Genomic DNA, 25,610 nt, shown 5'->3' with positions numbered 1-25,610 from the left:
AATCCCAGCTCCTGTAGATGCCCACTGTCATTGTGTCCTTGGGCAAGACACTTCCCACTCTTTGCCTCCAGTGTCTGTGTACATCGGTGTATGAGTAGTAGTCAAAGACAGTAGACATTTCCATTCTCTCCCATGGCTCACAGGACGATCATGTAAAGAGTGGAGTAACGCGATTGAGTTTCCTGGTATTTGTACAAGAAGTGCAGGTTTACATGCGCCCCAACGTCTACACTTCTCAGGCCTTCATTGTCAGAAGCCAGTTAGAGCAGCTGTTAAAAAGACACAAGTGAGCTGTGTTTGAAATGATCTCTCTCTCACTGAACTGCAGAATGTAAACCTCACCTTGTTTGGAACATCTGACCCTGAAACCGTCTTCAGGGAGGACGGGGCTCATCACTCACATCTTATCTTCTTCTCTTCTGCATATTTCTCTCTTCCTCTTGAGTACTTTGAGCACCAGTGTGGTGATAAAGCCTGGTGTTGAGTTACAGGGTTTAGTCGCAGCTTATTCCCACATCAGTCGTTTAAATATTAAAGAAATCCTTCAGCGTGTCCCGTCGACAAGTGTGGCCGTCGCTCTGAACTGTGCGTGGGAAATACTGCGGGTTCATTGAACTCGTTTGGCGGATTTCTCTGTTCTGATCATCTAGGATTGGACTTTTCCACTCAGGAGTCAGATTAAATACAGTTTCCGGACGTGTTTATTTGATTATAGTAAAGGAACTAATCCAGTGCAAAGCCTGGAAGTTTCCTGTCCCTGAAGACGGTGATTCTTCTTCTCCATAATTGCGTCTTTGTGTTTGGTTGCTAGGCGCCGGTGTTTGCCTGTTGTCACATCCCAGGCCTTACAGCTGTTCAGTCGAGTGACAGGTGACAGAGGGGAGGGGGCGGACTGAGCATGTGCAGAGAGACGAGGGGGGGGGGGGGGCGGACTGAGCATGTGCAGTGAGACGAGGGGGGGCGGACTGAGCATGTGCAGAGAGACGAGGGGGGGCGGACTGAGCATGTGCAGAGAGACGAGGGGGGGCGTCAAGGGTGAAACTGTTTGACCATGTCCCAAAACTCAAGAGCCCGGGTGTGAAAATGGTCCCTGTTGTGACTCTTAACCCCCACCTGAACCTGGTTTTGTAGGTCTTAGCTTTCAAATGAGGCGTCACTCTGGCCTATAGGCTGTAATCTTTTAGATTTGGGTAAAGCTGAGTGAGAGGTTAAGTTGAATCTTGGAATTCTTTCATTTCAAAGACTGTTCAAAAGACTGGCTCATTTTTAGATTATATTTTTAAGAAGGCAGGAAGAAGAAGGGGAAGAAGAAGAAGATGAAGAAGAAGATGAAGAAGAAGGGGAAGAAGAAGAAGATGAAGAAGAAGATGAAGAAGAAGATGAAGAAGAAGGGGAAGAAGAAGAAGATGAAGAAGAAGATGAAGAAGAAGGGGAAGAAGAAGAAGATGAAGAAGAAGGGGAAGAAGAAGAAGCTGAAGAAGAAGGGGAAGAAGAAGAAGAAGGAGAGGAAGGGGAAGAGGAAGAAGGGGAAGGGGAAGGAGAGGGAGAGGAAGGAGAGGAAGGAGAGGGAGAGGAAGAGGAAGGAGAAGGAGAGGAAGGAGAGGAAGGAGAGGAAGGAGAAGGAGAGGGAGAGGAAGAGGAAGGAGAAGAAGAGGAAGGAGAAGGAGAGGAAGGAGAGGGAGAGGAAGAGGAAGGAGAAGGAGAGGAAGGAGAGGGAGAGGAAGAGGAAGGAGAAGGAGAGGAAGGGGAAGGGGAAGGAGAGGGAGAGGAAGGGGAAAGAAAGAAAGAAAGAAAGAAAGAAAGAAAGAAAGAAAGAAAGAAAGAAAGAAAGAAAGAAAGAAAGAAAGAAAGAAAGAAAGAAAGAAAGAAAGAAAGAAAGAAAGAAAGAAAGAAAGAAAGAAAGAAAGAAAGAAAGAAAGAAAGAAAGAACTTTATTTATTTAGCCTTTACATGTCACCATTTTACATTCACTCCTCACTCAGTGGTGCTGAGCTCCATGTGCAGCTTCAGTTTCCCCTGGGGGCGACTGACAGAAGCGCTGTCACGTCTGCACAACGTCTGCACAACGTCTGCGCCAACAGTCCCTCTGACCACCATCGTTCATTGTGACCTATTGTACATGTTTTGTTTTCTTTTGTTCATTGTGGCCTATTGTACATGTTTTGTTTTCTTTTGTTCATTGTGGCCTATTGTACATGTTTTTTTTCCCCCATTGCTTTTATGTCACTCCTTTGTCGGGTCTTTGTCACATTTTTACCACTGATCGAAAGAAAACGAGCCATGCGGACCACTCACACAGCCACTGGGTCTCCACAAGGTTAAATACACACAAATATACTCTTTTTTCCCACATAAAAGTTGCATAATGCAGCTTTAACGACCACCGTTTCCTCGAGGGCAGGTCACGCGAGCGCAATCTCTGAATAAAAACAGCCTCGACAGGTCGTTTTCCGCTCGTTTCTGCTCGTGTGCGGCTCTTTTCAGGAGCCCCCTCCCCCGGTTTAACCCTTGACCTCGGCTGTTGCAGGTGTTCAGAGGGACGGTCACCGAGGCCCCGGACTTCGACGCCGCCGCGGACGCAGAGACGCTGTTCAACGCCATGAAAGGCTTCGGTGAGTGAAGTGTCCCAGAACCGGGGCTCCCTCTGACCCGTCCCACATCCATCCTCTGTCCTCCATCTCCACAAAGGTCACGATGGAGGCCAGAGCTTCTGCCCCCAAACTCTGGAACTCACTGCCCACTCACCTCCGTCAGCTGGACTCGCTTTCTGACATCGCTTTTGCATATTTTCTGTTCATTTCTGTTTCGGGATATGGAAAAGCTTTCAAAAACATTACATGAAATTTCCTCAAATTAAAGTGATAGTCTGTAAGATTCAAGGCTTTAGAAATTGTGGGTAATTGACCGCGTGGGCCTGAATGATGTGATGCAAGTACCGTAAATGCTCTAATATAGGCCCAAGCCTTTATTTACTCAAGGGCATCTAGGACCAGGCCTTTATTGGAACCAGGCCACAATTAGAGACAGGCCTTTATTTCTACTTGAGCAAAACGGACGACCAGGAAAATGAAGAAAAACGAGATTTGTGTCCATTTGCACCTAAAATATTAGGTTCATTTATTAACATTTCAAACCCTCTCCCAGCGGCTGGAACATTGACGCCTTTTATTTTGTCGGGACAACAGGAAGTGTTTCGTTGCTGTTAGCGGAGCTTTGACATCAGTGTCACTGCAGGTTTCTGTTTCGTTTTTACCGCGGAGGTTTGAAAAGTGGCTAAATCTGTGTCAAAGTTACGCTCGGATCAGCTCCTCCGCAGTGTCCCCCTCGGCCCGGGTTCCCGTTTGTTACTTCCTGCACGTGAGTTTTCATTTACACCAGTATGAGACAAATTCCTAACATGGGGAATATTTCTACCGCTATAGTTTCTAATAAAAGCCCCGGCCTGTTTTAGAGACCGGCTTTAATTTGCCTCCGCCAGCCGCGAACCCGGCCTCTGTCAGAGACCCGGCCGCTAATGGAATACAGGCCAGTATTAGAGAATTTACGGTAATATTAAATAACTACATTGTTTCTAAAGCCGTTCCTTTGCAGATTTCAGGCACTGATCAGAGTCACCCTGGCTATAACTTTGACCAATGAGACGAGCTGTCATGTCAGCCGGCCTGTCAGGTCCAATCAGGAGGCAGGGGGAGGAGCTTGATTGTTTACTTTTTAAAGTTGGTTCTCGTTCTCCTCATTTTGCAAACTCGGAGAGGCTTTCAGGTCCTGAAAGCCTCAGGTCCAATGAGGAGGGGAGGAACTTGATTGTTCGCTTTCATATTTCACTCTCACTTTCTCCCCCCTCTACAATCTTACAGACGATCACATTAAGATCTAAAATGTCATTAAAAAGCATTAAAGGGGATTCTAACTGGCATCAAATTTTAATTACTCAGAAAATAACTACACTGTCAACAATACTGATTGATCTTAAAATAGTTCTGATTTGGCCAAAAGCCCGGGACAGTAATAATAACGGTTCACACTTGCATTGCGCTTTACAAGCCGGTGTCACAAGTTTCTCACTGTCGTCATTGTTCATTCACTCCACACTCGGTGGTGGTCAGCTACTATTGTAGCCACAGCCGCCCTGGGGCAAACTGTCAATTTACCACTTGGCTATAATGTGTTGTTTATATCCTGATCTCTTATGATGTCAGTGCCCTCTGCTGGACACGTGTGGAACCACCGTTAAAGCCACTGCGTCACTGAAAGGTCAAAGAAGCACTAATGTCAACTTTTTTTTTTTTACATAAGCAGTTGCAAAATTCACCTTTAAGATTTCAGATTTCTAGACACAACAGGCAACATTTGAATATTTTTGACAAAATTCTTGTAAAAATAATAGTTTTGGTCTCAGCTTGTCATCCCAGGATTACGGTGGGTCCGGATCCTTCCAGTTGGGAACTACTGGTTTAAGCCTTGCAACCCCTACAACCTCTACAACAGGGGTGCCCAAAGTGAGGCCCGCGGGCCAAATTCGGCCCACTGAAACAATTCTGTTGGCCCGCCAGAGAGTGACCTACTTTTGCGCTGTGTGTGGTTAAAACTCTCATCCATTCATTCTCAATTGTAAATATGGATGCAGTACACTTTGTGACCAACAGCGTCAAATTGGGGGCGCTGTTTCACTCCTTTTGGAAACACTGTTGTGGTGTTTTGGTATTTATTAATCAAAGAATGTTGTAGCATCAACTTTCAGTTTTCCAACTTTTATTGCAAAGGTTGTTGCATCGACAACAGCATATGTTAAAAATGTACTTATTTAAGAATTGATGCTGAACTGACACTTTCAAAATAATCTAATGTGGCATTTTCTTTGAGTTAATGAATGAGGTAAAGTTACTGTAGGTGCTGTAGATGGAGGTGTTTTTATTTTTTTTACACTTTGCACTAAATTGCTACAATTGTTGATTTTGTTCAACTAAAACTAGGCTTTTGCCATAGTTAACATTTGTTTTAATATAGCATGTTATTTGCATAGATAGAATCAAAAGGAAATGTAATTTGCAGTTATGTGTGTTTCGTGCTTGACATCGCAGTGTTTGGCCCGCGACTCACAGGCACTTTTTCATTTTGGCCCTCGGAAACAAAAAGTTTGGGTACCCCTGATCTGCAACCTTTACAACCTTTACAAACAGACCTGATCAAAGCCAGGGTAAGTGCAGGTCTTCATTCCTCTTCTTTCATTCCAGGCAGTGACAAAGACGCCATCTTGGATCTGGTGACGTCCCGAAGCAACGCTCAGAGACAGGAGATCATCGCCGCCTACAAGAGCAGCTTCGGGAAGGTACGACTTTTCACCCAAACTCACAAACATGTTTCCATTCCCATCGTTTCCCTTTTTGCCCCGTCCAGGACTTGATAGAAGACCTGAAGTACGAGCTGACGGGGAAGTTCGAGCGCCTCATCGTGAGCTTGATGCGGACTCCCCCGTACCACGACGCCAAAGAAATCCACGACGCCGTCAAAGTACGTCTTTGAGATACTTCCCGAGGTGAACGTTTGGGTTTTTTTGTTGGTTAAAGTTTGGTTTCGTGTCCAAAGGGAACGGGAACAGACGAGAAGTGCTTGATCGAAATTCTGGCGTCAAGAAACAACCAGCAAGTGGCGGACATGGTGGCGGCTTATAGAGACGGTGAGGAAACAGGACTAAACCGGGACTAAACCGGGACAAACTGACCCAGGTGTCTCGTGTTTCAGCTTACGGCAGGGAAATGGAGGAGGACATCATGGCGGACACTTCTGGACATTTCAAGAAGATGCTGGTGGTTCTTCTCCAGGTCCGTAATAACTGTCGCTGTTGTTAAAGGAACAGGCCACAGTTCTTCCATACTGAGATATGTTCTTACCAGAGCTTAGACGAGTTGATACGTATCAGTCTGGTCTTTGTGCCCGTGGAAAAGTGTAGTCTCTTCCAACTTCACCCCCGTTTGGAGCTATAGGAATACTTTGGGATAGGCTAAATGCTCGCAACATCTTTGGTCATTTTACGTGACTGAGCCAAAGACCAGACAGGTACGTATCAACTCGTCTAAGCTCAGGTAAGAACATATCTCAGTGTGGAAAAACGGTGGCCTGTTCCTTTAAACAGAATTGTAGGCCCCCACCCCCCTCAGCGCAAACCCTAACGCCAACCTATAACCCTAGCCTTAAATCCCACAAAAACCCTAGCCCTGCTACTCCTACATGTTTCCCTCTGGGCCAGGTAGGGCGGGCCTACTCCAGGAACACACATAAGTGCAGCACAATCATCACATACGGGTAGACATGCCACAAAGTGAAGTGATTGACATGAAAATCAACAAATCACCTTGACTATGGTAGGCCCCTGGGCAACTGTGAAGCACTTTGAATTGCCTTGTGTATGACTTGTGCTCTACAAATAAACTTGCCTTGCCACTGCTAGCCCATTAGATAAGGTGGCTCTGATGAGGATATTTACATTCTGTATTTAATTAATACCTGATTTAATATGTACAAATACATATGACTCAGAATGTTGGGTCCCATCAGAAGAAGATCGTGAACAGAACAGGAGATTTCTTTGTGTGTAAGAGTGTTCTTAGGATTTGTTCTTTTTCAGCTAAGAACAAGTTTTGTGAAAAAAAAACCTTCCTACGAGGACATTAAGAACAGTATGTGCGTAAGAACGTGTTGTGAAGGTTTGTGAACGAGGCCCATTGCCCCTTAAAGGAACAGGCCACCATTTTTCCATACTGAGATATGTTCTCACTTGAGTTTAGATGAGTTTATACGTCTGGTCTTTGTGCCCGTGGAAGAGCGTGGTCGCTTCTAACTTCACCCCAGTTTGGAGCTATAGGAATATACTGGGAGAGGCCAAATGCAAACAACATCTTTGGTCGTTATGCGGGACTGAGGGCACGCACAAAGACCAGACAGGTATGCATCATCTTGTCTAAGCTCAGGCAAGAACATATCTCAGTATGGAAAAACGGTGGCCTGTTCCTTTAAGCTGCCTCTGTGTCCTTTGATGATTCCTCTCTCTCCAAAAGAGCAGCACTGGTGGCCTTAAATCTGAGTAGTTGGCATTCAAAACATGTGTAATGTATGTAAAATGATCAAAAAGACTCCACGACAACACCTCCACGCTGACCTGCCCCGCTCTGTGCCACAGTTTGTGAAGCTCCTGCTGTAGTATTGTAATAACATGTACATTTGTCCTTTCTCAGGGGACCAGGGATGAGTCGGGAGCCGTGGACGCCGAGTTGGTGGCAGAGGACGTTCAGGTGAGAGTCAAACTTAATCTTTATGTGGAGCCCCCTCTGGTCAGGCAAGTGTACTACAGTTTAACAGTTCCTCAAGAGCAGTAAAGTGTTGGGTTTTGTATCTCCATTTCTTTAAAACGTTCATGGCAAAACCTGAACAAGATTCGAGCAGGATCCAGGTCTGAGGCTGGACTCTGACCTCCCTCTAAACTGAAGCAACGATGGCACATTCCTGACATAACCACATTTTCTGACCACATGATGAACTCTGCACAGTGTTCTACTCAAAGTTCACTCCCCTGGAAGAGCACTCAAAACTTATGAAAGAAACGACAATACTTTAAAAGTCATAACAATGAGAAGAGCTAAGGACGAAGATAAAGCCCACAGACTGGAGTCATTATGTGTTATACTGTAATGTCTTGTGTTGTTCTTATGCTGTTTCTCCACTTTGATATTTCACTCTGTAAAGGTGCACTATGCTAGTTTTTTTTATATAGAAAAAGGTTGATATTAGTGGGCAGGGGCGGACTGGGACTGAAAAACAGCCCTGGACTCTGACCAGCCTGGCCCAAGTTAGCGTAATTGTGCAGTTCCACAAATACATATTTTAACCTCTTACCTCCCGCCTTTTTAACCTAGCGCTCCCGCCTCACAGCTAGAAGGTCCCGGGTTCGATTCCCACCTGGACGGGGCCTTTCTGTGTGGAGTTTGCATGTTCACCCCGTGTCTACGTAGGTTTCCTCCGGGTGCTCCGGTTTCCCCTACCACTAAAAACATGGACAATAGATTCCCCTCTGGGGCCATGACTCCCCTGAAAAAGAGATTCTTGATCTCAGTGGGACTATCCTGCTTAAATAAAGGTCAATAACAATAATAAAAAACATTAACGAGTGCATTTTCCCCAGTTCGGCTCTATATTGGGGCGACGGTGGCGCAGATGGTAGAGCAGGTCGTCTCATGATCGGAAGGTCGGAGGTTCGAATCCCACCTCCAAAAGGTGCACACTGTCGTTGTGTCCTTGGGCAAGACACTTCACCCACATTGCCCCCAGTGTCTGCGTACATTGGTGTATGAATGAGAGTATGAATGGGTGAGTGGATCCTTGCTGTAAAGCGCTTTGAGTGCCGAATGTAGGTGGAAAAGCGCTATATAAGTTGAGACCATTTACCATTTATATTATTATTTCATCAGCAAAAAGAACGGGAAAGGTGGTCGTAGAAACAGAAGCAAAATCATTAATATAAATAATAAATAATATTGGTCCCAAAATTGAGCCTTGTGGCACACCATACTCCACGAAATTCCTTTTAGATTCATGTTTTTTTATACTGGGCTTTACCCAAATCTAAAAGCTTCTCGACTGGAGATCAACAATGTAACGTCTCATTTGAAAGCTAAGACCTACAAAAGTGATGGAAACTTTTCGTCACGTCGCCACATTTTTGTTGTTTTTTTTAATGATTTTTTCTATCATTTTTTTGTCTGTGTTTTTCTCACGTTTTTGTTGACTTTTCATCCCCTTTTTCTCGCTATTTTGATGATTTTCTTTTTAGCTTTTAGATTTGGGTAAAGCTCGGTTGAGGCGGGACTGGTGGCCCTAGAGCCAGTGGCCCTTCTGTGCTCTTCCAGAATGGACATGTGGCCAGTCCGCCCCGTTAGTGGGTGTTTGACCTTCAGTGACATCGTGGCTGCTTGGTTGGTTAGCTTAGCGCCTTTGCTAACCATCCCGGTGGCCCCAAGACGCTCCATGACCACTTTTTGATAGGTTTTTACTGCTGATTGAACCGTCTCCATGGTTACACATACATCACACAAGCATCAGATACAGACGGCATCTCGTCATAGAAGGGGGCGTGGCTTCGCCGAGGGGGAAAATAGAATCTTTAGAGAAACACAATTTTTCACTCTTTTTTGCCATTTTCTGGTGGAATATGAATTTATTTATCACAGAAATAAAGTCAAGTGTAAATCGGGCCCATATGGATATTTTCTCACAGCAGATTGTTCAGTAGAAGTGAAAAAACGGCAGTTGTAGCAAGCGCTAGCTAACCGTTAGCATTAGCCCGATGCTAACATGTAGCATGAAGTTAGCATTCTCCGTTATTCATGTATTTATGGGCTGTTGAACCACTTTGCTCCTCCCCATGTCTTTGTATCATTATTTAGTAGAAACTATGTTCATAATTCAGCATTTGTTAAATTAGTTTTTGAATAATTAGAGAAAATTTATTTTTTTCCAAAATTGTTTTCCCCCTTAACTGTTTTCAAAAATGTCCATATATGGGTGATTCCAGAGATGCCGTCTGTATCTATAGGAGCCACCGGGATGCTAAGCTAGCCACAAATACTGCCACTGGGCCACTGCAAAGTCAGATACGCACTAATATTAACTTTTATTTGATGTTAAAAGTTGCACAGTGCGCCTTAAAGAAATGATTAGCTGTTGTAAAATGATGTGGAGGTTTATTAAAGCATAGAAAGTTTACATTTGTTGTTTCTACTGTCCGTGTCAGGACCTGTACGCGGCGGGAGAGGAGCAGTGGGGCACAGACGAGGCCAAGTTCATCATGATCCTGGGAAACCGCAGTATGCCGCACCTCCGCCAGGGTATGAAGTACTACTACTACTGCTACTACTGCTACAACTTCTACTGTGTCACAAGTTTGGTAGTCTGTACTCATCCTCTCCACACTCGGTGATGGTGAGCTGCTGTTTAGCCACATTGGCAGTGTAGCTAGATGGCGGCCCTCTAAAAAAATGGCAGTGGGTAAAATGTCTGGCCCAGGGACACTCAAGCTTGTACGAGTAACTTTTTGACTGTACTTGGAGAAAATGTTTAATGCAGTCCTTTTAATGTTTAATTCTGAAGTATGTTTCCTCTTATCTGTGTTACTCGTTCCACTGTGAGTTTGTGACAGAAGATTCATATTGAACTTTATTCTTCAGAAATCTTTCTTTTTAAAGGGGCTAGGTGCAAGTTTGTCATTTTTTATGCTCACTACTGCCACCTCTGGTCTTATGTGTAACTGCACCTTCTGTATTAAAAACCCTCTAACTCCCACCTGAACCGAGCACATTTTCTCCAGTTTGGCTTTACCCCAATCCAAGAGCTTCTGGGAAAAAGGTGTGAAAATAGCAACAAAACTGAGATGAAAACAATGATGGAAATGTGCCAAAAAAGGGAGAAAACATTGACAAAAAAGTGACGAAAAATGGATGAAAAAGTGGCAAAAATGTCACAAAAATGTCACAAGAAATTGACAAAAAATTGACGAACAAATGACAAAAATGTGACAAAAAATGTGACCAAAAAAATGTGACAAAAATATGTTAAAAATTGGACAAAAAAAATGACAAAATGTGACAAAAAAATACTAAAATGTGATAAAAAAAATTGACAAAAGAAATTACAAAAAATGACAAAAAATGACAAAAAATGACAAAAAAGTTACAAAAATGACTTGAATACCCAACAAAAAAATGATGGAGAAAAAAATGTGATGACTTGAGGAAAAAGATCCTGTGACAGTGCAGTGATTTCAGAGGCAGTTCATTGTAACACATTAAAACTCCATGTAGACCCTTTAAATAATCTTTATTGCATTTTCTTGGTAAATAATCTTTGTCATAATATATGTCACCATTCATTCTTTGTTTAGTACAGACACATGAGGTCCATATTGATTCCATAAGAAAGTGACAGAAGATATTTAGCCCAAAGATGATCCAAACATCAATCCAGTGTGTCCTCGACTCAGAGCTATATCAGACATAAACCAGACCTTTTACTTCTACAGTTATTTTGAAGTAACCTTTTTCTTTCTTGACCAGTGCTCTAATCTCTGCTCAGATTGACCCATTTTGATTCTCTGTTGTTTTCTCATAGTAACATCAGGCTTGAACTAATATATTTTTGTCCGGACACTGAAACGTCTCCCTTAAAGACAAACACATCTTCCATTTTCCTCCTCAAAACTCCAAAAGAGAAACATTCCAAAAACATTGACCAAAGATTCTGATTAAATTTTGACCTGAAAACAACATGAGTCTTACTTTTGTACTGAGTCTTTTCTTCCTGTCATTTCTCCGTAGTTTTCGATGAATATGAGAAAGCCTATGAGACCACCATCGAGGACAGCATAAAGAGCGAACTGTCCGGAGACTTTGAACGCCTCATGCTGGCCGTCGGTGAGAACAAAACCCAAACTCCCCAAACTCCTCACACTCCTCATTAAACCAATCATTCATCACATGTTGTTTTTTACAGTCCAGTGCATTAGGAGCGTCCCCATGTTCTTCGCCAAACGTCTTTACAAATCTATGAAGGTAAGAAAGTGTGCTTGGAGTAGTTTTAAGGAGTAGAATAACTTTACTAGAGTTTTTGGGGATCTGTTCTTCACTTGAGGAGACTTTTGCTGAGAATTTATCACTTTCTACTTCACTACATTTCTGAAAAGGCTCTGAAGACAACAATGTGTAAATGCAGGGGCGGACTGGCCATATGTCCATTCTGGAAGAGCACAGAAGGGCCACTGGCTCTAGGGCCACCGGTCTGGCCTCTCACTTTATCTTACCCTTACCCCCGGGCGTAACCGAGCTTTACCCAAATCTAAAAGCTTAACCTCTTAACTCCCGCCTGAACCGAGAGGATCTTTTCCCTCACGTCATCAGATTCCTCATTTTTTTGGTCATTTTTTGTCACATTTTTGTCATTTTTTGGGTCATTTTTTTGTCTAATTTCTTGCATGTTTTGGTCAAATTTTTGTCAAATTTTTGTCATTTTTTGGTCATTTTTTGGTCATTTTTTGGTCATTTTTTGGTCATTTTTTGGTCATTTTTTGGTCATTTTTTGGTCATTTTTTGGTCATTTTTTGGTCATTTTTTCATCTAATTTTTTTCATTTTTTGGTCAATTTTTTTATCAATTTTTTATCAATTTTTTGTCATTTTTTGGTCATTTTTTGGTCATTTTTTTGTCACATTTTTGTCACATTTTTGTCATTTTTTTGGTCATTTTTTGGTCTAATTTTTTCATTTTTTGGTCAATTTTTTATCAATTTTTTGTAACATTTTTTTCATTTTTTGCCATTTTTTTGTCTTTTTTTGGTCATTTTTTCGGTCATTTTTCGTCTAATTTTTTTCATTTTTTTGTCAAATTTATATCAAATTTTGTCACATTTCGTTAGCCACATAGCATAATTGCCTAACTCATTTTTGTTTTGATTTTGGAAAACATGTAAAAAGACGTTTTATAGAAAACACATTGTTTTTCTCTTATTGCCATTTTAACAATACAAAATGACTTAAGCAGTTATGCTATGTGGCTAACGATTTTTGTCATTTTTTTGTCATTTTTTTGTCCTTTTTTTGTCCTTTTTTTGTCATTTTTTTGTCCTTTTTTTGTCACATTTTGGTCATTTTTTTGGTCATTTTTTGGTCAATTTTTTATCAATTTTTTGTCACATTTTTTGTAATTTTTTTGTCAAACTTTTATCACTTTTTTGTCACATTTTCACCATTGTTTTCGTCTCAGTTTTGTCACTATTTTCACACCTTTTTTCCAGAAGCTTTTGGATTGGGGTAAAGCCAAATTGGAGAAAATGTGCTCGGTTCAGGTGGGAGTTAAGAGGTTAAAGGAAAAGCATCCAAAAACAAAAATGTGCTGGAAAAGCAACAAAAAAGTGACAAAAACACAACAAAATGTGACGAAAACGTGACGACAAAGCAATGAAAAAAGCGATGAAAAAACAACAATAACATGACAAAACCCCCGAAAAACAAGAGACGAAAACACAACGAAAAAGTGACAAAAAAACGCCAAAAAGCCACAAAAAAGTAATGAAAAAGCAACAAAAACATGACAAAAATGCAGCGACAACGTGACAAAAAGCTACCATCACTTTTCTAGATTTTAGCTTTCAAATGAGGCGTTACAGTCAAGAAGCCTTTAGATTTGGGTAAAGCCGAACTGGAGAAAATGCTCTCGGTTAAGGCGGGGGGTAAGAGGTTCACATATGTATTTGTGGAAGTGTCACATTTACGCTAATTTGGGCCAGGCTGACCAGAGTCCAGGGCTGTTTTTCAGTCCCAGTCCGCCCCTGTGTAAATGTATTCATTTTAAATGCCTTATAATGCACTCTCTATGAACAGTAGGTGGCGCCACTTACACACAACAAGGAAGAAGGTTTGTCCCCGTGGTGTTGCCGTACAGAAGGGAATTTGAAAGCATTTTTGTTTTGTTTCTGAAGCTGCAAATAAATGTTTCATGACACTTATTAAACAGATTTGTACTTTGAATACTTCCTCACATGAAACTTTCGCTTAAGTAAAAATGTGAGTAGTATCTGTACTTTTACCCAAATAATGAAATGAAGTACGAGGAGAGTTGGACATTAGCTGCGATCGATTCCCATCACAGTTTTCTTTCTACAGTTAAATGTTTTGTTAAATATGGTTGGTTTGACGTCAATATTCTAGTCAGACTTTCAACTGTGTAGAAAAAATCCTCGACCACTTTATCCATGGTTAGTTTTGGCTTTAGAATGTGATGATGTCATAATGTCAGGTGGAGCAGGTGCCAATACAACTCTATGGGAGAAACACAGTTTTTGTAAGAAATCTCCAAAACCAAAATGAATAAGTAATACAACTCAAGTAAAGTACAGATCAACAACTCTCCTTAAGTGTCGTCTTTAAGTAAATGTATTTCGTTACTTTCGTTATTTTTGACGACTAAAATTGGACTAAAACTAAATTAAAAGTTTCTCATGAGACTAAAACTATGACTAAAATGTCCAGATATTTTAGTCGACTAAAATAAGACTAAATAAAAATGAAAAGGAGAGACTAAAATCATCCAAACTTCTATTGACCGTCTGAAAGAGCCTCATATCATTTAAATTCACTGCCAAAGGATCAGCTCTGAGCTTTGTTCATGTGAAGCAGCTCCATGAAGTCGAGGACCACGATTAAATATGATTATAATGAATATTATAAGTGCACATTATTAAGATTAATATTGTTATCATGAGCACCAATCAGTCAATACAATACCTTTCATGCATAAATGCAGAGTGTGTTATGTATTATTCATGCACATTGACACAAGTAATGCTACATGGGTTGATGATGATGATGATGATGATGATGATGATGATGATGATGATGATGATGAATAACAGTAATACTAACACGGTAATAAATAAGGCATAAGGAAAAAAAAAAATTATACACTTGTTATAAAGTGTAACATACTGTGATTGTTGACTTAATGTAATGCATTGTTGCATTTGATGTAAATATGAAGCCATATGTTATTATATGCAACCACATTATTATTGAAGTGAATAGGGGGTGGGAGTTAATAAGTTTGTCTTCTTCCCACTCCTTTTCGAGCTAGAATGCTGTTTTTTTGGTAATTATTATTATTGTTTTTCTCGCTTTTGTGTCTGTTTTGTGCAGCTTGAAATAAAATATTCAATCAATAAATTAGTCTTAAATTTTGTCGACTAAATTGACATGCAATTTTAGTTGACTAAAACAAGACTAAAATTGAAAAGCTTTTTTTGACTAAATCTCGACTAAAATTAAATTACATTTTAGTCAAAAGACTAAGACTAAAACTAAAATAAAATATGTAAATAAATACATTTACACTGCATCTGTATAGTAGTAACCAACATTTAAACCTGTCATATATTCACTTAAATAGATCAGAAAGGTACATTGAGGCTCGTTCTGGTGTTTGTTCAGGGCCTGGGCACCGCGGACAACACCCTGATCCGCATCATGATCTGCCGCTCCGAGATCGACATCCTGGACATCAGGGAGTGCTTCAGGCTGCGCTACGAGAAGTCCCTCTACAACATGATCAAGGTCAGAGTTCAGTCTCGATCCGAATCACCAGGACTCGCTTTACGCCTGAAAGCCGGTGTGTGAGGTGTTGTGTGTTGTGTGTTCAGGACGACACCTCTGGAGATTACAAGAGGACTCTGCTCAACCTGTGCGGAGGAGACGACGAGTGAGTGGGACGGCCTGTAGGGGGCGCCAAACCCTATACACATGTGGCTTAACTCTTCTTCTCCATTGTGTTCAGTTTGGCCGGAGAGTTCTTCCCTGAGGCGGCGCAGATGGCCTACAAGATGTGGGAAGTCAGTGCCACGACCAGAGTCAAGGTGGGTCCAGAGTCTTAGAAAACAAGAAAAAATACCTCTACTTTACGAGGGGGTATTATGCTTTTTTCAATCACATAGCACCAGTCTATATCACACTACAATGATGACCAAACCTTCTGTTGGTCTGTAAATGCAGTAAATTAGAATAACTGCCTTGTATAAAATGTCTCTCTCAAAATGGCTGTAGTGAATGTCTTGAAATAGGCCTCTGTCTCTTTAAGAACCTCTGAGCCTTTCCGACACGCCCCCTCCACACGCTGTCTGTGGCATCAGTGGGGAGGGGGTTCTGCTGAGGAGCAGTGGTTGGTTACTCGGCTGGTGACGAAAGCTCGGAGGCGTCTCCAGGAGGTGGGGGCGTTCCTAGTAGGACTCAGGCAAACCTGTCCCTAAAATGGCCGCCATCAGAGTTTTTACAGATTACTCAAAAATACGTGAATGTGCCAAGGCAACACTTCATGTTTTTAATGAGGGAATGACATAATAACATGATGGAAAGCTCGAAAAAGTCGATTTTGCATCATACCCCCCCTTTAACTAAACATCTAAATGTTGACAGAAATCTTTTAGTTTCTTTCTGGATGGTTTAAATTAGATGTTCATTTATGTGCACAGACATAGTGTTGTAAAGGTGCTTTCAATGGGAATTTTAGCTCGGATATTTGGGGAAAAAACGCTTAAATAAACAATGTGTGATTCAATGAGCACTTGCTGATCTATTAGTTACCCATTCATTATGTTTTCGATCCATAAAACATGCATTTGAGTGATGTCACCCCCCCCCCAGACCCATGTGAAACAAAGAATCTCCCGCACACACTGTGAAACTTCTTCAGGCAAATGGCTATAGGGTGGTAAAGAGCCACTGTCAAGGGGGGAGGGGTGGCCGGTACACAGGTACACAGGCCATGTAGCATCCAATACATATCAGTGCACACACAATATCTACACAGTACATCAATATAGCAATATATATACTTTATCTATGTAGGTTGTGATATACGTATAGGAAACACATATCACAGTCAGTCTAAAGAGGGAAAACTGCGTATATTCATATAACTATTTTCACCTCAGACAGAACAACAATGTGAGTGGCTTAAACAGCATCAGTACCATATATATATATATATATTTCTTTTATCATTGATTGAGGTTGAATTCATCATTTAGACCAGGGGTCGGCAAGTTTGTGTCAGGGCGGGCCGATTTTCTTCATTGCCAAAACACCAAGGGCCGAAACTCACAATTTTAGCCCAAAGTAAAGCCCAAAGTTTAGCCATTTCTCTACAAATATAAGTTTTGCTTATATTATATGATCTAATAGTGTGATCTTCTTCTGAGTGATCTTCTTGAACGCCGACTGTAGCAAGTGAATTTCTCCTTTGTGAGATCAATAAAGGATTATCTTATCTTATCTTATCTTATCTTATCTTATCTTATCTTTTGCATGGAAATGTGAAAATATTGACAGTATTTTCCACATTTTTGAGTCCATTTTATGTATTTGGTCTCTGATTTATGAATAAATGTTTCTTCAAAATCCAGTTTTATACTGGAGGGCCGAATTTGGCCCCTGGGCCTGACGTTGCCTACCCCTGATTTAGACTCTTCGGAGCCAAAGTCTGAAGGGTAAAATCCAGTCGGCCTCCCGTTGTTTTAAGAGTTCATCCCCTCTTTTTAGTTGGCTGGTATGTCCAGACTGCTCACCTCACTCCTGTAGTCTGACTCGTCTCTGTTGCTGATGAAGCCCACCACTGTTGATGAAGAGGTTTGAGTCGTACTTTGGAGAGCAGTCATGGGTCAGCAGAGTGAACAGGAGGGGGCTCAGCACACAGCCTTGGGGAGCCCCCGTGTTCAGTGTGATGGTTCTGGAGGACACGTACAGCCTGTGGTCTCGCCGTCAGAAAGTCCAGCAGCCACAGTGACGTGTTGACCCCCAGGTGGAGCAGTTTGTGTTTGAGCTGCTGTGGGATTAGAGTGTAGGGTTATAGGCATTTCGTACACAAGGAAACTCAATCATTAACATCACCACGACGGAGAGTTGCAGCTCGATCTGTAAAGGTTGTGCCGTTTTCTTTGCAGCTGAGGCCGACAGTTCGTCCCGCCTCTGGCTTTGACCCGGCGGCCGACGCCCAGGCGCTCAGGAAGGCCATGAAGGGATTCGGTAAGAAAAGAAAAGATGAAGAATGAAAAGGAATCCAACGAATCTAACCGGTTTATCTTGTGTTTTAGGGACGGATGAAGACGCCATCATCGACATCGTGGCGAACCGGAGCAACGAACAGCGACAGGAGATCAGACAAGCCTTCAAGTCTCTGCTGGGGCGGGTGAGCTACAGCAGCTGGAGAAGTATTTCTGTTGTTGTTTTAGTAGTTCATGTTTTGTGTATTCGTGCAGGACCTGATGAAGGACCTGAAGTCGGAGCTGTCGAAGAACCTGGAGCGGCTGATCATCGGGCTGATGTTGAATCCGGCTGAGTTTGACGCCAAGATGATGAGGAAGGCCATGGAGGTACGAGCGCGGCCGCCATGTTTAATATTGTGTAACGTGTTTAACCTCTTAGCCCCCACCTTAACCCCCAACTCCTGCTCAGCTTTACCCAAATCTTAAAGCTTCTCGACTGGAACTTGCAACCTCTAGGCCAGAGTAACACCTCATTATGTCTTGTTTTCACAGTTTTTTTCTTTTGTTATTGTCAGTTTTGTTGCTTTCATCATTGCTCAATATTCTTACTTAAGTAAAAGTGCAGATACAGGACCAAAAATGTACTAAAGTAAAAGTGTCAGATATAATATATATGTATATATATGTAATGTTGCATTGTAAAATGTACTTTATAAGTAAAAGTATTTATGAGTCTATTGTGCAGGATTCTTTTAAATCATTTGAATCAAACCAGGGCTAAGCAAGTAAAGCACTAACTCAGGTCAAAAACAGGAAGTTAACCAGGTCTAAACCAGGACTAAACTACGTCAGGTCTAAACAAGGTCTAAACTAGGTCTAAAGGGGTAAAGCAACTAAACTGGGACTAAACCAGTTCATTGTGGAGAGGTCACTTTGAAAATACAATACTTTTACTTTTAACCCAATTAAAAATGTAGTGAAGTAGAAAGTACAGAGACAGGCTCTAAAATGAAGTAAAGTAAAAAGTATTCACCATAAAATGTACTTAAGTAAAGTAAAAGTATCTATAATTTGTACTTTTTACTTTGTTACTTTCCACCACTGTATTTTCGTCACGTTTTTCATCATGTTTTTGCTGCTTTTTTATTGTGTTATCGTTGCTTTTCTGGCTCATTGTTGTTGCTAAATTTCGTTGTGTTTTTCATCCTCGTTTTCGTCGCTGTTTTGATGCTTTTTTTCAAGAAGCTTTTAGATTTGGGTAAAGCCAAACAGGGGGAAAAATGTGCTCGGTTCAGGTGGAGGTTAAGAGGTTAAAGTGCCGATCTCACCGGCCTGGAGACTAGCTGGAGACTCCAGTCGCCGCCGGTCACGGAAATGTCTCCGAGACGTCCCCTGGAGACAAGACGAGTCTCGATGAAAACAAATGTTCGATTTCAGCTGAGAATCCACCGTCATGTCTGAGGCCAATATCTCCAAAACCGAAAAGGATAACGACTTCGCTGGGTTTTTTTGCATTGAAAAGAGGCTTTAAAATGGACCGTGTTTTATCATATTTTTGTTGCAGACTTCTGCTTTAAATTTCAGAACCTTATGAGATTGAGGCATACTGTTTTTTGGGGGGAAACTGATGATTTTTGTTAAGCTCCCAAAACATGAATGTAAATCAGCCCTATTTCTCTATTAAAGCGCCCCCTGCTGTCACAGTTCCACACTGACATTTTACAGTTTAGGGCAGGGGTGCCCAACTTTTTGTCTCCGAGGGCCAAATGAAAAAGTGCCTGCCTACTCGTGGTTTAGAGGCATCATACACAGGATTGGCATTAGAAAAAAACACATCGTTCACCCTTTAATTTTTGGATTTTCTAACCAGTTCTTTGATCTTCAGTGTCACTAACTTTCTCAAAATGTTCTTAGCCGCCTGGACGGCGCCGACTGTGTGAAATAGAAAGCAATAGTTCACTTTCCTGTTTTTATTTTTAGACTTTTTTCTGAGTAAAGAACCTTATAGAAGAGGAGTGAAGTAACACGGATGTAAAACTTCCTGGATTTAAGGCCAACTCATATTCATGGAAATATACAGAACATAGAGCACTGACCGGTCATTTTCTCTTTTTATTTCAGGGCGCAGGGACGGACGAACACGCTCTGATTGAAATCCTCGTGACCCGATCCAACGAGCAGATCCAGGCCATGAGCGAGGCCTACCTGCACGGTAACTAAGTACACACAAAGAAATACTGCGGGTGAAGATTTACTACTGCTCAAAGGTGGTCAGTAACTTCAGCGCAGTAGGAGAGTTGTATTTTTGTTGAGAACTTTCTACTTTCTTTTAAAAAGGCACAAAAGTTAAAAGTCCTGTTGTCCATGTCCTTAATCATCGTACTGATAAGACATGTGTGGCACAGTGAGGACGGTTTCTGCCAGACAAATACGTCAGATTAAGAGAACAGCTGCTACAAAACAGCTGGTGCCTCTGAAGTCTCCCGAACATGAAGGTGTAGGACCCTCCAGAGGCTGCAGTTGTGCATAAACCTTCTATCCGGGCCTCCCCTAAACTGATCATTGAAGCTGAAGCAGAAACGGCTGCAGTGGCTCAGAAATACATGAAGACTCATTTTCAAACAGTCTTGTTCACTGATGAGGCCGTGTGACCCTGGATGGTCAATGAATGGTTGGAGAAACTGGAGAAAATGTGCTCAGTTCAGGCGATTAGTTTATATTTGAGGCACTATTTCAAATTGTATGATGCATGAAATGAATGCTAGCCTTTAGCTTCAAGACAAACTTACTGATCCTTATAAACATAGACGTCTCCCCTACTGAAATATTTACACTGTACAGCAACTCGTCAACCTGCAGTAAGTGATCATCTACCAAGAACTCACTGTCCACCACAGAATCCGAGCCCATTTCAAGACATTCGCTACAGCCATTTTGAGAGAGCAACTTTATACAAGACAGTTATTCTAATTTACTGCATTTACAGACCAACAGAAGGTTTCGTCATCATTGTAGTGTGATATAGACTGGTGCCATGTGATTGAAAAAAGCATAATACCCCCTCTTTAATGGAAATTAATATGAACAGGAAGTACTAGCGCCTACAACTTCAGCTCAGAGGAACTAGCGTAGCCACATTGCGCGACAAGCCCATTTCATAGTTTCTAAATGCGTTTTGCAGGTTATAAGAAGACTTTAGAAGACGCCATTCAGTCAGACACGTCGGGACACTTCTGCCGCATCCTCACCTCGCTGGTCCAGGTACGGAAAACACCTGAAGTTTTCCATTTGTAAAACTGCAGGATCGACTACTACACTTCTTGTCTTCTTGCTGTTCTCAATAACGATGTATCTTCTCCAATCGTCGGCAGGGAGCGCGAGAGGACGGTCCTGCAGACGTGGACAGAGCCGACTCAGACGCCCAGGTAACACACAGCGACCTCAGCATCTCCTCACTGATCCACACGAAACAGACCAGAGCCTGACGGGTTTTCCTCCTCTCTGACAGGAACTAGCCGAGGCCTGCAACGCCGAGTCTGACGATATGGAGATGAAGTTCATGAGTGTTTTATGCACGAGAAGTTTCCCTCATCTCCGCAGAGGTGAACAATGAGACATACAGACAGACTGATGAAGCGTTTTAACCTGTTTTTGTTTCTGTTTGTTAGTTTTCCAGGAGTTTGTGAGATACACCAACAAAGACATCGAGCAGATCATCAAGAAAGAGATGTCCGGAGACGTCAAGAACGCTTTCTACGCCATCGGTAAAACACAGTCTTTAGAAATCCTGTCAGATGTTTCTCAGTTGATCTCGCTTGAAATAAGAAAGTAAAACTGCCACGGGTACAAGAGCAATTTTCTTACCCCATTGGCAAAGAAATGATTCTGAAATACAGACGAAGTGTATCCATAGTGTGGCGTGTTTACATGTATGTGACCGTCCCTCTTCTGCTTCAGTGTGCAGCGTGAAGAACCAGCCGTCTTACCTCGCAGACCGGCTGTACAAAGCCATGAAGGTAAACTGAAACTGATCCCAAATAATATCGGGTCTTAAAGTGCACGTGACAGGATTTAATGCTTTTAAAAAATATGACTTATTTAGATGACATTAGTTGTAAGTCCATAATTATAATTTTATTTCAGCGAAGCAGCAAATTAATGACGAAATGTTGGGCAGAAAAGTTATTATATCGCAAAAAACACTTCTCAGATTTACACATTTTAACAGAGCTTCAAACAAACCAAGCAAAAAACGCATACAGTGGGAGGAGAAAGTATCACAGGAAAAATCACAGGAATGAATAAACAGTGTCTGCTGTAACTAATACCACCCAAACATTTACATTTATCATATTTTTATTGATCATAACATGTCAACATTCACAGGACAGGGAGGAGTAAGTAAGTACACCGCCTGAATCTCACTGAACTGCTACAGTTTTGTAAAGAGATGATCTAAGATTCATCCTGATCGTTGTGAGCGCCTAATCTGCAACTACAGGAAAGCAGTTATTGCTGCAAAATGAATACAACGGTTCACTTACTTATTCCACGCTGTTGTGAATGCCTCAGGGTTTTCTGTAAAATATCTTCATAATCTTGTGAATTCATTTTCCCACTGATGACAGCACGTTGTCCAGGCCCTGAGGCAACAAAACAGCCCCACACCATGATTCTCCTGCTCCAGACTTCACAGAGGGATTAGATGTTGGTGCCATTTGTCCTCCACAGCTGTGAGCTCTTTCACAAACCAAAGTGAAATAGTTCAGGAGGAACACACAAGGTCATGCGTAGAGGAAAAATGGAACAGCATGGACATCTAAACCCTCTCCTCACTGTGAAGTCTGGCGCAGGAGAGTCAGGGTGTGAGGCTGTTTTGTTTCCTCAGGGCCTGGACAACGTGATATCATCAATAGAAAGATTTATTCACAAGTTTATCAAGATAATTTGCAGAAAAACCTGAGACATTCACAACAGCGTGGAATAAGTAAGTGAACCCCTGTGTTAAATATCTGCTGATCCTTCTTTTTCAGCAATAACTGCTTTCCTGTAGTTGCAGATCAGACGCTCAAAACGATCAGGATGAATCTTGGATCATTCCTCTTTACAAAACTGCTGCAGTTCAATGAGATTCAGGCGGTGTACTTACTTATTCCACACTGTCCTGTGAATATTTACATGTTATGGTCAATAAACATATGAATGTGAAATGTAAATGCTTGGGTGGTATTAGTTTAAGCAGACACTGTTTAATCATTCCTGTGATTTTGATGAAGATCCGACCACATTTTATGACCAATTTAGGCAGAAATGTGAGAAATTCCAAAGCGTTCACAAACTTTTTCCTCCCACTGTAGTAACTTCTACAGTTAGATTCAACTTATGATTCATTCAATTATAGCCTTGTTTAGTTTTGTTTTGACACAATCTGCTGAAAGTACTTGCACAGCTTTTTTCCAAATTTAGTGGAATGTCTTGAAAAGATTTACGAAATATCCCTTGTGAAAGATAAGAAATATCAAGAAAATACACTAAAACACATCCTGAAAATCACAAAAAAGCAATGATTTAGCTAAAGTCTTCTGCAGAAAGCTCAGTGTCCCTGTGCCTCTTCAATACCGCCTCGTACATGTCCTGGAGAGCACACAGGGAGCGCCTCCTCTCGAACACTGACCCTCCTGAACAGCTGCATGGTTCCTCCCCTCAGGGCCTGGGCACAGACGACAGGGCTCTGATCCGGATCATGGTGTCCCGCAGCGAGGTCGACCTGTTCAACATCAGGAAGGAGTTTAAAGACACGCACGACGCCTCGCTGCACGAATTCATCAAGGTAGAAACCAGCCTCGTAAGTCTGCGTCTTTACTAACCACTCTTTACTCTTTACGACGGGCTCGGCTTTAAACGCACCACGACCAACGACCAACGACCGCGGTTTCTCATCTGCCTCATGGTTAATGTCATCCTGGCATTGGCTGCTTGTTGTTTCATAGTCACGTATGTCTTTAGTCTCGCTGGTTCAGAACGGCTCACAGGTCCAGTTTCCAAACCCCAAGTGTAACCTGAATGCACCACAGCTGTTTGGAAATGAAGAAAGTTTGGGTCACACTATGTGGTGCTCGTTAAGTATTAAAAGAGTATTAATAAGCATTAGTGATTAACCGGCCATAAATAATATAATATAATATAAAAAGATATTATTTACCTCTTAACTCCCACTGGAAACAAGCACGTTTTCTCCAGTTTGGCTTTACCCAAGTTGGAAGAAAGCGACAAAAACGAGGGTGTAAATGCAACAAAAGAGTGACAAAAACATGATAAAAGAGTGAGACAAAAAGTGACAAAAAAGTGATGAAGAAGCGTTGAAAAAGTGGGGTTAAGAGGTTAATAAGCTGCTCATTATATTATCAACTACCCAATGCTAATAAGCCATGATTGCTGCTTATTCATGGCGTACCCGACTCCTAACCGTAACCCTGTTTATTAATACCTTATTATTATATAATAATGAATATATGTTTTTGTTTTGTTTCATTTGGATGTGATCCTGAAGAGCCCCTTGAAAACGAGACGATGCATCTCATCTCAATAATGTCCACGAATAAATAAATAAATAAAATATTTATGGTTAGCACATTTCAGCCAAAAGGCTGAGGCCTCATTGCTCTTCAGTCACAGACTGGGAAGTGAAGAAGGAAGTCATGGAGATTCTGCTTTAGAACATTAAAAGTTGAAATTCAAGTATTCCCAAGTATTTATTAACTACAGTCATTAATAAAATGTTAATTATTATTAAAGACTCTTCTAAACAAAACAAACCCTTGTCATTTGTATCTGCTGTAGAGTCATGTTTGTCCCAGTTCCTCTGAGTCGTGGTGCAGCAGGACTGATGTGGACAGATGTTACAGAAGAAGCTCATGAGGTTCATTTCTTTAACAGTTACTATAGTAACTGTTTTCTCCAAAGTAAAAGTAGATCTACCACAGTCCTGTCCACATCTGTCATGGTCCACCATGACCCACCACGACTCAGTGGAACCGAGACAAACATGACTCTACATCAGATAATATATATGGATATTTATTTATAAGGATCAATTGTGTGACTTAAAAAAAAACAAAAAAACAACAGTTTAATTGGAATTTTCATTTCATTATTAATTTATTTACAACATACTTTAGTTTTTTTTGTTTTTTTTTTAACTCACAGCAGAAGTCTGAAGTTCTGTCCAAGGCCTGACTCCATGACTTCCTTCTTCACATCTCAGTCTGACTGAAGAGCAATGAGACCTCAGCCTTTTTACTGAAAACAAAGAGGACATTGTTTTTAGCGTCATGTTACCGTCATTCATGGTGTCTGGCCTAAAGTCTGACTCTGGAGAAAATACATTCACATTTACACTGAGAAGGTTGGAATGGCGCTCCCTTGTGTCACCTTGCATCCAAATGCCTGGACCAAAACAGTAGCTTACACATTTGAAAGGGTTAAGACCTACGAGTGGGTGTTTTATTTACATTAAATGTTAATAATATAATTCCTAACCCTTAATAACAGTCTTATTACCAAAAGCTTATTAAGATCATAATTCATGTACAACAATGACTTAACTTCATACTATTACGCAGTATTTAGGAGTTTATTCATGCAAAAGTGTTAATTAGCTGCAGAATGTTAATAACAGCTTAATTAATTCTAGTTAAAAACTACTTAACAATGTGTTTGAAAGCTAATTAGCCCTTAGTTAGCTGTTCAGTATACATTAAAATCAGTCTGCGTTCATCGCCAGCCCTGACTAACACCCTGTCCTCCTGCATGGCTCCATGTTTAGCCTAAACGCACCTTTACCTTATGGCAGATTCAGCCGGACTTTCCCCCTGTCTCTCAGGCCCATTGTTTACTGTTTGTTTTGTTCACACAATGTCTTCTCGTCTGCGTCTTGGTGTTTTGCTGTTGACGTCCTGTTAGCCCTCAGCTGTTTAGGAAATTCCCTCTGAACTTCCCACTTCCTGTCTGTGTGTGCCGCCTGATTGGCCGACAGCAGCGAG

At 41.5% G+C, this 25,610-nt stretch overlaps 1 protein-coding gene across 3 annotated transcripts in view; it reads left to right on the top strand.

Moving 5' to 3' along the window:
- anxa6 (annexin A6) overlaps positions 1-25,610 on the top strand; it is a 33,489-nt gene that overhangs the window by 5,612 nt on the left and 2,267 nt on the right. Inside the window, exons 3-24 of one of the 3 annotated variants that reach the window (XM_079582313.1) lie at positions 2,528-2,612; positions 5,235-5,329; positions 5,398-5,511; positions 5,587-5,677; positions 5,743-5,822; positions 7,233-7,289; positions 9,785-9,878; positions 11,364-11,459; positions 11,539-11,597; positions 15,023-15,145; positions 15,232-15,290; positions 15,366-15,444; positions 17,527-17,608; positions 17,677-17,771; positions 17,842-17,955; positions 19,690-19,780; positions 20,750-20,829; positions 20,940-20,993; positions 21,077-21,170; positions 21,237-21,332; positions 21,526-21,584; positions 23,276-23,398. In XM_079582313.1, coding sequence (XP_079438439.1) covers positions 2,528-2,612; positions 5,235-5,329; positions 5,398-5,511; positions 5,587-5,677; positions 5,743-5,822; positions 7,233-7,289; positions 9,785-9,878; positions 11,364-11,459; positions 11,539-11,597; positions 15,023-15,145; positions 15,232-15,290; positions 15,366-15,444; positions 17,527-17,608; positions 17,677-17,771; positions 17,842-17,955; positions 19,690-19,780; positions 20,750-20,829; positions 20,940-20,993; positions 21,077-21,170; positions 21,237-21,332; positions 21,526-21,584; positions 23,276-23,398 — 1,920 coding nt within the window. Of the gene's footprint in view, positions 1-2,527; positions 2,613-5,234; positions 5,330-5,397; positions 5,512-5,586; positions 5,678-5,742; positions 5,823-7,232; positions 7,290-9,784; positions 9,879-11,363; positions 11,460-11,538; positions 11,598-15,022; positions 15,146-15,231; positions 15,291-15,365; positions 15,445-17,526; positions 17,609-17,676; positions 17,772-17,841; positions 17,956-19,689; positions 19,781-20,749; positions 20,830-20,939; positions 20,994-21,076; positions 21,171-21,236; positions 21,333-21,525; positions 21,585-23,275; positions 23,414-25,610 lie in introns of all 3 variants that reach the window. The other 2 variants (XM_079582312.1, XM_079582314.1) reach the window with 2 other exon arrangements.

This window comes from Gobius niger (assembly GCF_951799975.1).
Source record: "Gobius niger genome assembly, chromosome: 24".
Taxonomy (NCBI): Eukaryota; Metazoa; Chordata; class Actinopteri; order Gobiiformes; family Gobiidae; genus Gobius; species Gobius niger.
Note: the sequence above shows the minus strand (reverse complement) of the source record. Positions and strands in the feature narration are given on the sequence as shown.